The sequence below is a fragment of the Orbicella faveolata genome, unplaced genomic scaffold, assembly GCF_042242905.1.
Source record: "Orbicella faveolata isolate gen_17 unplaced genomic scaffold, um_ofav_v1 contig_12, whole genome shotgun sequence".
NCBI lineage: Eukaryota > Metazoa > Cnidaria > Anthozoa > Scleractinia > Merulinidae > Orbicella > Orbicella faveolata.
Window position 1 is genome coordinate 5217808 of NW_028301539.1, and position 15338 is coordinate 5233145.

Sequence of the window (15338 nt, forward strand, 5' to 3'; positions counted from 1 at the left end):
GTAGTCCAAAGGAAAAATTGTCATGTCCAGACTGAGCACAGACAGGTCACAAAGTAATCTCAGCAGTGGTCCCCTAAATATGCTATTTAGTTATGTGCTTCTATCAATTATTGTACCAACAGGAATGTACACTTTGCCCTTCTGGTGTGGAATTGTGTACTGAGTTAAGTAGAGGGTGATACACTGCCTTAGCCAGAAAATCATAACAAAGAGAAGATTGTTTTAACCCGGGGGGGGGGGGTGATCCCGGAAAAATTGGCTGGGGGTGTGCGGTCCACTTCCCAAAAACCTTGCCCTAAGACCAAAATTATCTGTGATTTTCCCTACCTTATTTATGACCTGACCAAAAAAATTCAAAAATTAGTTCTGAGGTATTAAAATTTCAACGAAACACCCAGGCTGAGAGTAATACTAAACAATAGAAGTAACATGATTTCTCTTGATTTAGACCCCTAAGCCTCAGTGCTGTTAGAATTTTAACAATTTGAAAATGGTGTATTTGCAATTTATGGGCATCACTGATGTTTTTAAGAGTCAAAGAAGCACGAGGTTTTAGGCAAATGTCATATTTTACTACTGAGAGCTTTCAAAAAATCGCTCAGATCTGTGTAAAATCTCGAATCCCCAGGTTTCCTTCTTATCACCCCACCAACACCCCGCCCCATTGAGGAATTTTACCCCATTGAGGAATTTTACCCCTCTGAATAGTCACGTGATTCATTTTTCGGCCAAGAGCGCTGAAGCGCTCCATTTGAGTACAGTTCGTGTCTCGGTGGATTGACGCAAAGATGAGCCGAGATACACTCCGATGTGTTAGCTGTATTCTTTTGGTTGTCTTAGTTGTATTTCTAACAGATGTTTGTTGTGAGGAACAAGGTAAGATTTATGGTTTTCGGGGGAAACTTTTTTACACAGTTATGAAGTAATCTTTAGAACAACACACTTCGATCAGAAAAATTCCCTTCCATGCTGTCTGTGTGATTTTAGGTTTGGATGAGCTCAAACTGCTTGCCATAACGGTAGCAACAGACGAAACAGATGGCTATAAAAGATTTATGAGATCTGCTAAATCTAGTAACATCGATGTGAAGGTATCGTTAATTATTTATACATGTATCTAGATAGACCTGGATCAGCTGTGAAGCTTGCAGATCAGTTGATCATCTTTATTGACACACAAGTTTACTTAAATTATCTACTAGTTTCTTGTTAATTTTGTTCCATCGTTGAGAGATATCATCCACTTAAGCCTTCGTTACGTCTTGGAGCGGCAATGAAATTTCATATTCACAGAATTTCGTAGTTTTATCTGCTGTCAAATTTTCTGCATGGGCTCTAACATGTTAATTTCGCACGTGTTGTTTGTTATGCTTGAGCATTTGAATATTTAATCATTCGGTGTAAACAGAAATTCAGATTTCTTTAACTTTCTAACTTTTATTAGATTCCTTCCCAGTTAACTGCACGTTACCTTCAGAAACAAACTTCGCGAAGGAGCCGAACTTTTACAGACCTGAGAGATTGCAATCTCACAATTTTCTGCACGTAAACGGTTTGGATTTTTATTTGCAACCGTGAAGTCTTTTATTGAAGGAATGCGTCAGGGAAAACGAGTAAAAGTGCTGATGTTTTTCTGTTTTCACGTATCTTAAAGGATATTGCCGAATTCCTTTAATTTCTGAGGAAAACGCCGGCTGATTACAAACAACACTTTCTTACACGTTGGCAGAGAGTGAAATATCGAATGTCATGTTGTCATGAAAGGGCCGTTGATGGTTCGTCTGTAATGAATGGATCTAGTGTATAGAGTCTGAAGAAACGTGCTAATTCTCACGATTGTTATTACTTCTTGAAACCACTTCTATATGTGGAATGCATAGGGAAATATGTCGCTTCATATCATTTCAAAGTGAAGTATTTTCCATCTCTTGTTTCAAAAGAAATAGAGGAATAATATATAAATGCAAATAAAACGTGGGAATGGAGTGCAAATTTTTTAACAGTTGTGTCAATAAGTTGTCAGCTTGTGATTTATAGTTTTTATTTCTTACTCCTTAAAAAAATAATCTTTCTGCTTACAATCCTACTTCAGTAGAGGTCTTAACCAACTTACAGGATTTTTTTGTGTGTTTAGCAAGGGACAAGGAGGGGTGCAGGAGAGGGGCAGGAGAGAGGGGCAGGAGAGAGGGGAGTACAAAGTTCAGATATCTTGGGAAATGAGAGAAAACCACTCCCTCATGCTTATTTACCATTTATTTTAAAAATGAATAAAACGAGAGCAAGCAGAGTTATAGAGTGAGCAATAGTGAACTTTAATATTGCAACTCTGACTGATGAAGGTGCATGGACAGAAGCCACCAAAAATTAAGAAAAGAAAAAGCAACAGATTGTCAAAAACTTGGCAAGTTGATATTTCTTGTGTTCTTGTTGGTTTGGGTGGAGCATCCTACAAAGGCGCATACAGTCAAACCTCTATTAAGCCGTCACCCATTAAGCAGGTACCCCTTATTAAGCCACTAGTTAGCAAAGTCCCGAAATTATTGTCAGTAAAACCCCTGCTAACTGGCCACTTCTTTGTAATGGCCACCCCAGCTACCTTTTGGTCATTCCATTGAGAGTTGTCTACGGTCTTGACCCTTATTAAGTGGCTACCCAAAATTGATGCATACTCGTCAGGAGTATGTAGGCTTGTTTGGGTGTGAACTTGTGCTTTACCGTCTTGTTTTTCCTTGAGTAGCTACCTCGGAAATCTTTGAAATGTATGGGAAAAAAGTTGTCAGACATTCTAGTATTTACCCTACAAACTCTTTGGTGCAAGTTTTTGGGGAGGAGACTGGTTCTCCTTTACCTAATTATACTTATATGCAAGATCTTTTATACATGTAGGTGCTCGGAATGGGCGAGGAATGGCGAGGTGGAGATGTGAAGAATTATCCTGGTGGAGGCCACAAAATCAACATTCTTAAAAAAGAAACAGAACTTCACAAGAATGAAAGCAATCTTGTGCTTATGTTTGTGGATAGGTAGGATGTCAGTGTGATAGTGTTTTTAGTCATAGTTTTGCATGATAACTTTTTCTTTAGGTTAATAAATCACGTTTTGATTTCTTTATATTTTGATGGAATTTTTACATTTAAATTATGTTGATTTCTCCACAGCTATGATGTGATACTACTTGCAAATCCCAAGGAATTCCTGAAAAAGTTTCTTGAGTTTAATGCCAACTTGGTCTTTTCTGCTGAAGGGTTCTGCTGGCCAGACAGATGGCTCAAAGTATGTACATTTGCTTTTGGCTGATTTGGAAAAATGAGTTATTCCCCTCCTCTCCTCTTTTCTTCTTTCTTTCCCCCCTCTCCCCTCTCCTCTCATTTCCATCCCTCCCCAACGCTCCCCTCCCCTGTCCTGTTCTCCCTTCTCCACCCCTTTTATCTTCTTTCCTCTCCTACACTCCCCTCTCCTTTTTCCCCTCTCCTGTTCTCGCCTCTTCTTGCCTCAACTCCCCTTCTCTCGCTTTGCCACACCACACCTCAATCCTGCCCCTGTCCTCTTCTTCCTTCTCCCCTTCTTCTCCCCTCACCTCTCGTCTCTTCTGTGTCCTCTGTACTTATGGTTTACCTTTGATCATCATCACTAACCATAAAGATGGGTCTGAAGTGATAAAATTAGAACTGGGATTGGCTGATTTTTTCACTGGGAAAATAGGATTTAGGCAAAACAAATGTAAATAAGATTGGGATTTAGGCAAAATTCTAGTGTGGGATTTAGATAACATTTGGGCTGGGAAATGGGGTACCCCCCATCCCTGCATTCAGGACCAACTAAAAGTCACAAAGAGCTGCTCATTGAAAATATTATAATTTTTTGCTTTACAGGACCAATACCCAGAGGTTTCTCATGGAAAGAAATATCTTTGTTCAGGAGGTATACGTGAAGTCAGTTAAACTTTGTTCTTTGCCCTGACAGACGTGCCAGTAATGTTCTCATTGATCGTGTTTACCCTATTTTCTTGCTTTACATCTAAAGAATTATGTACAGTTTTATTAAACAACATTGTATATGTCTATGTTTCATCAGGTTTTATAGGTTATGCGTCAACATTCCACCAAGTTGTAGCAGATCATGCCATTGAAGATGTTGAAGATGATCAGTTGTATTACACCAAGATATTTTTGGACAAGCAGAAAAGGGTGCATTGAACAATATTTTGTAATAAACCTCTGATGCGTATGACCAACAACAACTGCAGTTAATTAGCAATGAACCCAACCCTTAGCACTGTATGGCTTGTAGTGTTTGGCTTCCTCATTGTGGACTGTTAAGTTAACATTGCTGGAAATTATGAAAGCTGTGGCTGGAGATAAGAACTAAAGGATAGTTTATGTTTACTAATTCTTTTTTACTAATTATTTTATTTTATTATTTATTATCTTATTATTTTATTCATTTATTTATTTATTTATTTTTGCTTTGACAGGATCAGTTGAAAATGAAGTTAGATAACAAAGCAGAAATCTTCATGAATCTGAATGGAGCAGAAGGTACACTGCTTTAACTGACTAGAATAACTTAAGTCGTAAAATTGTCTTAGTTTGGCCTGAACTTTGGTATAATAAAATTACAGTTTATAGTAGTGAAATATGTTGTTGTAGAAAATATCCATACCCCTCCCATCTTGAGTGTTTTGGTTTGACCCCCCCCCCCCCCCCTGTCCCACACACCCCTTTGGAAATACATTTCCAAAGACATACTTTCCTTTAAAATTTTTTACCCCAGGCTTGGAATTTCCAATGATTTTGGAGCATGTGGTTAAGGTACAGCCCTGTATGGATAGTCAACATATAACATATTAAACATTTTTTGCAGAGGAAGTGGAAATCAAGTTCAGTGGTGACAAGGCCTGGCTGGAGAACAAGGAATATGGAACTCAGCCTCTTGTGGCTCATGGTAATGGACCTAGCAAGGTAATTTGACTCAAATTTATCAGTTATACAGTATTTACTCGCAAGCATTTTTTCCTCACTCATCTCCTTTGCAATGTAGAAAACAATCAGCTGTTTTCTGATGGATGGAAATAAAATAGTTGATATTATATATTAACCAGGATTTATATCATTCTGTTTTTTTATGACAGACTTTTTGAGATTCTTATCACGAGTTGTATATTGACAGTGGAGTAAGCCAGTTGTTTGTTTGTGTACTTTCAGCTGTTTTTAAACTACCTGGATAACTACCTGCCTGATAAATGGAACTTCAGAGATGGTTGCACTGCGTGTGCTGAAGATACGATATCATTAGACAAACTCAAGGTAACACAGCATGTGATTGTGCTGTGTTTTGTTTTCACCACAGTGGAAATAGTTATCAGTTAAAAACAGATGTCAAAACTCCACGCATCTTGGTGTACTGTTATAACAACATTCTCAGCTGGTAGTAATGCACAACTTATTTTAAAGCATTACCTACTACAAAAAGAATGGTTTAAAAAGGACCTTTCTTCTTTTTTTCATCATTCTATGCCCACACTGCCAGAATACCAGGGGGTGTCTCAGTGTCAGACCAAGTCCCGAATGGGTAACAAAATCTCCCAGATATGAAGGATTGAGCTTTAAGTACATTTTTCTCACTTACTTTGGATAAGTTGTGGCATTTAGTGGGAACAATTTTTTTTTATTAATAATTATTTGACGCATCTTTGTTGTCGAATTAGCAGACATCCACTTTTAACAGCTTTTTTAGGGTTGAGAAGGTAAAATTGGTGATCTCCCAGATTTTAATTTTTTTTTAGGTCAGCATCTCTGCTTTCGCAGGAGATTTTGTAGGTTATAAGTAAATTTCAGTTATGAATATTGTAGGGTCACTTTATGTTAGCCTTTATTGCTTAGGTTCTGATTGTTACATTTTGATTCTCTGTGGCTTCTAGGAAAAGGAATATCCTAAAATCTTGATGGGTTTGTTTATTGAAAAGCCTACACCTTTCATACCAGAGTTTCTGAATAGAATGATGCAGTTGGATTATCCTAAAAAGCGCATTGATCTTCTGGTCCACAATATGGTAGGTATACTGTCTGCTATCTATTTCGCTTATATGAGTTTAGACTCCAAGACAGAAAGGAGGAATCAAAAACTAGACTTAGTGACTTGTCATGACAAAAGATCTTGAGATTGTATTTAAAGCTTCCGAGACCCACAATTTTCTACTTGCTATGTCCAACCATACATTTCTCATCTGAGTAATGCCTAGACACCTCTACAGGGATACCCTGGTTACAAGGAACATTATGACGACATGGTGGGGAATTTTGATTCTTCTTCATTCAGCTTTAGAACAGACATTAGCCTGCATAGCAAGCATTCCCATAAAAAAGCTTTTTCTGCATTCTGGCAGCGTGCAAGTTGGAGCAAGAGCAAAGAAATTGATGGGCAAGTGCTTTGTTTGATTTTTTTTGCTCTCGCTCCAATTTTTGCACAGCCAGAATGCCAAAAAAGCTCTTCACGCAGAAATGTTTGCTAAACAGACCAACACACTTTTGTAACTTATTAACAGTATATTAAGAATTGCAGTTGCCTCTCATGATAGCATAGTCTAACTATATACACAGTTGTGTGACAGAACTTTATCTATAATCATGTATCCTTGTCTTGCATGTTAGGTTTCGTATCACAAGCCACAAATTGGAGAATGGTTAACAGATGAGATCAAGGATCAGTTCAACTCCGTCACTGTACTGCAGCCTGAAGACAATGTGAATGAGTATCAAGCCAGAAATCGTGCTGTGTAAGACATTTTATTGTTTTGCTTGTTGTTGTTGTTTGTACAGTTAGACTCACTTGACATTTAGGTTGAAGTTTTGTTGAGTAGTAACCAGTAAGACAGACTAACTCAAAGAGTATGTGACAGCCACTTAGGAGAATAAAAATGTTTGTCTGAATGTTATCGATCATGCTGATTTCCATTATGTTTTTTGTCGAACATAATAATTAAATATTAAATACTTAACGGCAATGTAGTTAGTACATCTATTGTTGAATAGATCTGTTATTGTAATGATATTATGATTTTACAATAAAATATTATTATTATAATTGTGAAATCGTAATGTTTTTTGTTGTTGTTGTTGTTGTTGTTTTTTTTTTTTCTGTAAATTACTTGTAGTATTAACAATAAAATGTTTTTATCTTGTAACAAGAACGGTTGTTTGACTCGTTGCATATGAAGGATTTAAATTTTTCACGTTTTTGTTGTTTGTTTGTTTTTGTTAACTCAGTGAGATGTGTAAAGAAAAGAAGTGTGACTATCTTTTCTCTGTTGATGGATCTGTTGTTCTTACCAACAAGGATACGTTGAAGATTCTCATCAAACAAAACAGGTCAGTAACGACAAGCATTGACATTTATACCCCGAACAAAAAGTAATTAAAGAAGTTTATATGAAGTGTGCCAAATGTAATGTTTTTGAAGAAATGATCTAGCCATAAAAAAACGCATTAAATCATGTCTTAAAATTAATTTTCATTACCTTTTTTCCCAAGACCTGTGCTAGCACCTATTGTAACAAAGCACGGCAAACTGTGGTCAAACTTCTGGGGCGCACTTGGAAATGATGGTTACTATGCTCGATCACGTGATTACCTTGCTATTGTTCAGAAGCAGAGAAAGTAAGTAAAATAGTTTTTTGTGAAGGTTAAAAGGTTAATTTAAGGTTACAGTATACCTTTATATGTTAAACTAGCCACTGTCCAAATTTAAGAGCAATTGAACAAATTCACTTTGAGTTATAACTCTTTAAAGTGTCTGCTTCAAGTGAAAAAATTTATTCGAGAAAACAGCGCTAAGAAAAATTTTCTGCTTCGCAAACAAACTCCGCCCACAAACGCCTTCAACTGGGTTCTCAGATAACTAAGCCAATCAGTGCAGGGAAACTTTACTACCGTTAACCTCCTGGTGAAATTCACGCGCGAATCTCTAAAAAACTCTTGTGTTTCGCAATGCGCTCAAGGAACCGAAGGCAGAGAGAGAATTTTTCCGTAGCTCGGTTTTTCTTGAAGCTGGTCTGGCAAAATGGGGAAGACTAAAAAGGATACGAACGCTAGAGTGGCTGAGCGAAGGAAACAAACAAAAGAAAGCGCGGAGAGCAACTGTGTGTGGGCAACTGTGCATGAATAATATTTCAAATGGTCTCAATGAGTCCGACGATTCGTCGATATCGGACTCATCAGAAGAGTCTCTGTCAGCATCCCTGTTATTGCTGTCAAGTTCCGAAATTTTTACAGAACCTTTCTTTTCTCTTACCACAAATATTTGCCCGCCTTATACGATAACTATAGCTTCATCCGCGTGGCGAACTTTCGCTTCTTGACTCATTGATTTATTTTCATTCGTTCTTCGCTGTTTTCGCTTTTTCGAACTGGTCCATGGTTTAAATGTGGCCTATGTTTACTTATAACTTAATAGAGACACGCCTAATACCAAAAATGCTGGGTAGTCAGAACAACAATGCTGATCAACTGATTAGTCAATTCGTGACATCCATACAGGTAATTCCCGCGAAAATCGTCTCGGTTGATTGCATACGCGCCATAGGGCTGTCAATCAAGAGGTAAACTTTTACTTCCGGTGAAAACGTAAAACCACCATTTCTCCGCCAATATTTAGCCTTTTTCAAAAAATTTTTTCAGAAGTTAGAGATTATTCTTCGACCACTATTTTGACCCAAAAATCCAAATTTGAAGAAAAATGCCGACCCGAAGGTATACTGTAACCTTAATAAAGGCTCTTTCTTAATGGAGAGAAAATCCATGGTAAGAAGGGAATAGCTCGGTGTATTCCCATCCCACCCCGGCCTTGAAAGTCCATGGAAGGTACATATTTGGGTCCTTGGAAAACCTTGAAATTTGATTGAAAAAGGAACAAACTTCCACATAATGTGGAAGAACCAAATCTAAATACACCATCTTGCTATTTCGCCAGTTACGTTTTTTGATTTATCAGCTGCGTTTGATACTGTCGATCATTCGATTTTGTTATCTAGACTACAGAATCGCTTTGGTATTAGGAACACTGCTCTTAATTGGTTTCATTCGTACCTTCACTCACGCGAACAGTTTGTTTCTGTTAGGAAATTCCATGGACAATTAGTGGAAAATGGCGCTATATAAATGTATATTCATTATTTATTTATTTATTTTATTTCATCGTGGCTGCACTGTTTTTGAATATAATGTGATCAAAGTTAAAATATCAAGTAATTTCTTTCATTCTAGGGGTGTATGGAATTCTCCCTTCATTACAAGCATTTATTTGATCCAAAAACAAGTCTTGAACAAGATGAAAGGAAGCTTTGGGCCTTCTAAACTTGATCCAGACATGGCTTTGTGCCAGTATTTCAGAGATCGTGTAAGTATATCCATATGTGATGTCCAGGAAAGAGCTATAATTTGACTTGTAGCTCTTCTTCTAATAAGCTTGCCCTGATACATGTAAGCGATCCCATTTGAACAGACAAAGTAACTTAAGTACTATATGAAACATGAAAGACTGTGTTTGACCCCATTTCCAAACATCAAGTAAAGAATTGAAAATACGATGCTCGGAGTATTTTTGACGAACTTCAAAATTCAATTGAAGCTAAAACTAAGTAGAAAACGGAGAAATAAAATCGTTAGAATCAATGCCAAGTAAGATCAGATATCCAAACGTGGTCACAGTCATGATTTCCTTTGCTTAAACTTAACGAATTGCTGATGAGTGAGAAGTTGTCTAACAAAGTATAGTATCTGGAATGATGTTTCTTTTTCATTTTGCAGGGAATTTTCATGTATGCCACCAATCTTTATGACTTTGGTCGTCTGCTGGAGACCGACAATTATAACACAAATCATTTGCACAATGATTTATGGGAGATCTTTGACAACAGATTGGTAAGCTTGTAAAAATTGAACAACGCTAGCCTAGACTAAGACTGATAATTATGACTTCGCTGGGTTTATTCAATAAAGAAGGATTCATCCATCAAAGGACACTATTGTCTGGCAGCTGAAATCTGAGAACTTTTTAAATGCATGTATTTAGAGAATTTTTAGTCTGAATTTTTTGGGGCTTGAGATGTGTTGACCGTTGAAGATTACAAAATTATTTAAATCCAGTATTTGGAATGACATAACAAATTGAAACTACGTTGCCATTCATTGTTGACACAGTGTAACAGGAAAATTATGAACTGAGCTTTTTTTTAACTCAATATAAAAAAGTTGACCTACTGTGAACGAGGCGCAGCGGAGTATTTTTGACGAACTTCGAGGTGTTTGGAAACGTGGTCAAACAAATGCACTGTCTTGAGTGTTTGATATATCTTCTCAATCGAAACTAAAACTAAGGAGAAAACGGAGAAATAAAATCGTCAAAATCTTGAATTCGAAACACCGTCACGGTCATGATTTCCTTTGTTCAAACTTGATGAATTATTAATCAGTTTGAGAAGTTCAGTTCATCCACCACTCAAGTGACGTTAAATCTCTCCAAATCAAGGAGGACTGAGTTTGACATGCGCACAGAGAAACTGCATATTCCAGTAAGTTGAATAACTTAATATCACACTCGACAAACTTCAACATGGTTTGATGTTGTGCGTGTTGTTTTTCTAGGACTGGGAGGAGAAATATATTCATGAAAATTATTCAGGGAACCTGAACTACAGCGTTCCTATTGAAGAGGTAAGAATAGTTGTTACGGAATTAGCAGTGCCTCTCTCTACCCAGGTGTATAAATGGGTACCGGCAAATTTAATGCTGGAGCCGGGGGTAACCCTGCAGTGGACTAGCATCCCATCCAGGGGGGAATAGAAATACCCCTTGTCACTTCATGCTACAGAAACCGGAGTAAAGCGCCGGGCTGATGGGCCACTTTGCTCGTATGCAGACTTAACGTAAAAGCCACAGTGAGATCGTCAAACAAATGTTGGTAGAAGCACATGTTAGTATGTAGCTAGTTCCTGAATTACGCACTATCTTGCAGACCTTCTCTGATTGTAGACTGTATATTTATTTGTAGCCTTGTCCCGATGTGTACTGGTTCCCTATCGTGACAGATACTTTTGCCAAGCATCTTATCGAGGTGAGACCAACAGATTTTAAAGCCAATTTTTCGTACAATGTAAGTGTTAATTTTCTTATGGTTACTTTATTTAGGAAATGGAACATTTTGGTGACTGGTCTGGAGGAAAACATGAGGTGAACTTGAATTTTGCTTTCTTCTTCGTTATTTTGTGACTGGTCTTTTCCTACAACCAAGTTACCACTATTCTTATTAATCTTGTGTGTTTCGTAGGATAAGCGACTCTCAGGAGGCTATGAGAATGTGCCGACGGACGACATACACATGAACCAGGTTAGCTGCTATCTTACTAACTTACTAATATATTAATAAGATAGTAAGTATTTTTGGTATATTAGTATTTTCCTTATAAGTAGTGTTATTAGTAACAGTATTTCTTGTTTTGTTTTTTTTCTCTTCATCTATACTAGTGTTAATCTATGTAGTTTCTTCTAAAAAAAGTAAAAATTAGCGTAGTTTTATTCATGAATATAAATAGTTAGTAAGTATTTTGGGTGTATTAGTATTTTCCTCGTAAGTAGTCTTATTAGTAATAGTATTCCTCGTTTTTTTTTTCTATCTGTACTCACGTTAGTTTATCTAGTTTTTCTTTCTTTTATCTGCAAATGTAATTTCAATTGTTATTGTCACTCTTATTTATAAACTTATATAAATATCAATAAAATACAAAAAAAAAGGTTAGCTGCTATCAATAACGTTCTAACAGATGTTAGCAGGAAATGAAGATCACTCTCAAAACCAAATTATCGCATCCTGCCAATCCCAGTGCTCAAATTGGAACATCGCAACGAACCAATCACAACTCCAAGCTGACGCGTACAGCCGGCCGGTGCGAAGCGCGGGAAAACGCACGTAGGCGATCGTAGCTTTATCATTGTTTGCTCCTGATTGGTTGTTAAAAAGTACCTTTGCATTGATTGGTTGGAGAGTTGTAACCTTCATCACTGTCGGTAGCTGCTCTTCTTGGCTGGCCTGTGCTATGCGCGGGAAAACGTGCGTAAGTCAAGCTAAGATTGGTTTAATGTTTGTTCCTGATTGATTGTTAAAAAAGCACCTTTGTCATGATTGGTGAAAGAGATGTGTTATATGCTATGACCTTCATTGCTGTGAGTTCTTCTTGTCATCACGGTTCACCTTAGCAGTGTAGTATACTGTAGTAACGCCGTGCTCAGTGGAGAATTGATCGTACCAAGAGTTTGTTTATTTGCTTGTTTTTTGTCTCCGCAGATCGGCTATGAGAGACACTGGCTTCACTTTCTCAAAGAGTTCATTGTACCTGTCAACGCCAGACTGTACCCTGGTTACAACTCTGAGGTACGAATAAACCCGAAAAATCATCTTAAATATTTGTGTCAAAATTTAAGAAATTCGTGACGTTATCTAGTCTATTGCGAAGTTTTGTCGCCTGGTACTTTGATGTGTCGTTGCAGCGTTTTCTCGCAAACCTCAAACTCTCTTAATAATAAGCGTCAGACTCTAACAGGGAGAGCCGAAATTACGTTCGTAGCCCGAAGATTTTGATGACGTTTACTGTCGGCGACAAGCTGATGTAGATTCAATAGTCGGAAACGCTTCGGGTCCTTTACGAAGATTCGCCGGAAACGACACTGGTCAGAATGTACTCCAACGATTTCTTGTTTTTAATCTTTTGTCTTTTTTGTTTCTGTTCTGTTCAGGCTCGTTCCGTCATGAACTTTGTTGTAAAGTACGATCCTAACCGACAGTACTATCTCAGACCACATCATGACTCTTCAACGTACACAATCAACATTGCTTTGACTAGGCCAGGGATTGACCACGGAGTAAGTACCACTGCTCAACAAAGCGTAAGTCAACAGCAATCATTTGAACCAAATCTGAACGTTTTCGAAGTGTTTCTCAGTGGGTTTTCACGCAAAAAGACATGCGAAAGGCTTGGCCAATCAGAATGGAGGCTGCGTTATCTTAGCCAGTGAAAAGCGGAATGGTTGTCGCCACTTTTCGCGCGCTTTCTCCATTAAAATAAAAATACGGAGCCTTGATTATATACGAGCGTCTCATTGCTGCGTAATATATTATGAACTGCGGTAAGTTGAATGAAATAAATGGGAACGGTCGGTCCTTTAGATATAACGTTTTTAGCGAGTTCATAAAACCGACGTTGCTGTGTTCATTTTTTTTCTTGTTCGATGTTTGTTTGATAATTGTTTCTTCTGTTCTTAGGGCGGGGGATGCAGATTTTTGCGTTACAACTGTCAAGTCACGGAAACTCGCCGAGGCTGGTCTTTCATGCACCCAGGACGGCTCACGCATTACCACGAAGGATTGCCCGTGACATGGGGAAAGCGTTACATCATGATCTCTTTTGTAGACCCTTGAAAACAAGATATTACGCTTATAATATAAAAAGAAATTACTCCTATTTTTAGTACGCAGAATACAGATGGAATTTCCAAGCTATTTTTGAAACTAATTTTTACCGTGTCGCTAAAATCTTCTTTAAGCAGCTATTTTCTCAGTTGGTCCGCAGCAAGTAGTTTCATGTCAAAGGAATTAAACTGTACTTGATGGAAGTCCAAGTCTTGAACAGATTGGACAAGAAACAGTGCAAGGCTTAGACGCAAGGCGCACAATTTGGCAGTCAGCAACTTTCATCCCGTTGTTGTTATTAAATTTACAAATAGGAAGTAGTGTTTGATATATAAACTCAGATTTTATAAGAATTGATGTAGTTAAATTTAATGATATCCTAATATCAAAGTATGTAGTATCTCTTAGCAATCGTCACTTCACTTGTTACGTAACGCTTCACTCGGAAAAGAGAATATTTCGTGACAATGTAAGTCACGACAGGGAAAGAGACCTTCAATATAGTTGATGTTAATCATATATTTGTTGTTTAAGTTCAAGATGTTGTGATTGAGATATAATATACGGGTAGTACTGTTGTAAACCCATGCCCTGATGTCTGCTGTTTGAAGCATGTTAGAGCGGGTTGCAGGGCTTCCATTAAGTCTCGTACCTTCTGTGAGTATGAACGGGGTATCGCCTGGTGCAAGAAGCTTGGAAATGAAAATAAACGCCTGGCAACATTGTACTGGTGTGCTCGTTACGATTTTATTTTGATTCCAGTGAGTTTGGTAACCTCGATCCCAGGCTCTCTCTCCTCAGGCAGGCAAAGCTTACCCTAGCAACTTGTCTTGTGATCTAGAAATAGACTATTTTTGAGAATGAGTGGCGGCCTGGGGAGCGAGAAGTGATTGTATTAGCGCCTCTATGTCCTTAACTGACTTGAATCAAGGAGGAAAATACAACCTAACCTCTTCCGAGTTTTCGGGTTAGTAGTTGGAAGCAGCACGAAAACGGCGAGAGCCCCCCAAAAAAGGCGGGGGCGAGGGGGTATCACATCCCGCGCTTCTCCCCTAGTTTTCCGCTCGCCGTTTCTCGCGCTTCGCCCCGACTAAATGAACACCTGGAAGAGGCTAAATGCGATACGATTTCTGACTTTCTTATTCTAACGCGGCCAGACATCGCGTCCCCTTGAAGAGGAATGTGGTCAATTTTGAGAAACATTCAAGCTGGATTTAACTCTGACCCAAAAGTTGTATTGGCCATGCTTCTGATGCGCATTTGCGTTAGAGACTTTCATGGTTTGGTTTTCACAGAACTACAGAAAGACTTCGAGATCAAATGGCAAAATACAGCACTCCCAGAGGATATTACAGGAACTCCCGCACCGTACCGCTAGGCTACAAATTCCCAGCTCAATTTAGGGCAGTACATGTACCTGACTTCAAGGCGCAAAGAGCAATCCTGTACATGAATACAGCCTGAGCGTCAGATAGCCCTTTCACAAGGCCTGATGTGTTGGAGGAGTAGATAAGGGTGATTATCTTCTGGTCGTGTCGTTCCCTGACCATTCTCTTGTTCTTTTTCCTTGAATAAGGGATAGAGGGATAAAATAGGGTATAAATATTTCTTCCCCGGTTTTAGTTAAAGGTATTTTCTCTCACCCGGGATGTAGCTTGAACGCATCTAAAACTGGTGAGGTATAATTTTCTACTTGTTCTGCACGAAATTCTACACGGATATTCCAAACAAAATTAAACTCCAGCCTTCAGTCTTGGGGTTATTTTTTTCCCTACCGTGAGATCCCAATCATTCTCTATTGCCCCATAATTCACTCTGTTTGCCTCCCAAATTTTGCATAAACTATTGTTATGAAATGCTCTTGGAAATATGCAGACCTA

At 38.2% G+C, this 15338-nt stretch overlaps 1 protein-coding gene across 1 annotated transcript; it reads left to right on the forward strand.

The window, feature by feature from the left end:
- The first annotated feature begins 433 nt into the window (after positions 1 to 433).
- LOC110063623 (multifunctional procollagen lysine hydroxylase and glycosyltransferase LH3-like) lies at positions 434 to 14185 on the forward strand. The gene is made up of 22 exons (XM_089282199.1): positions 434 to 876; positions 988 to 1091; positions 2887 to 3023; positions 3159 to 3273; positions 3873 to 3921; positions 4075 to 4187; positions 4475 to 4538; positions 4864 to 4961; positions 5205 to 5306; positions 5921 to 6052; positions 6651 to 6775; positions 7266 to 7367; positions 7530 to 7655; positions 9261 to 9393; positions 9804 to 9917; positions 10641 to 10709; positions 11047 to 11109; positions 11184 to 11225; positions 11323 to 11382; positions 12337 to 12423; positions 12786 to 12911; positions 13312 to 14185. The coding sequence occupies exons 1-22, from the start codon at positions 789 to 791 to the stop codon at positions 13465 to 13467; spliced, it is 2205 nt and encodes a 734-aa protein (XP_089138325.1). The 5' UTR covers positions 434 to 788; the 3' UTR covers positions 13468 to 14185.
- Positions 14186 to 15338: the final 1153 nt, after the last annotated feature.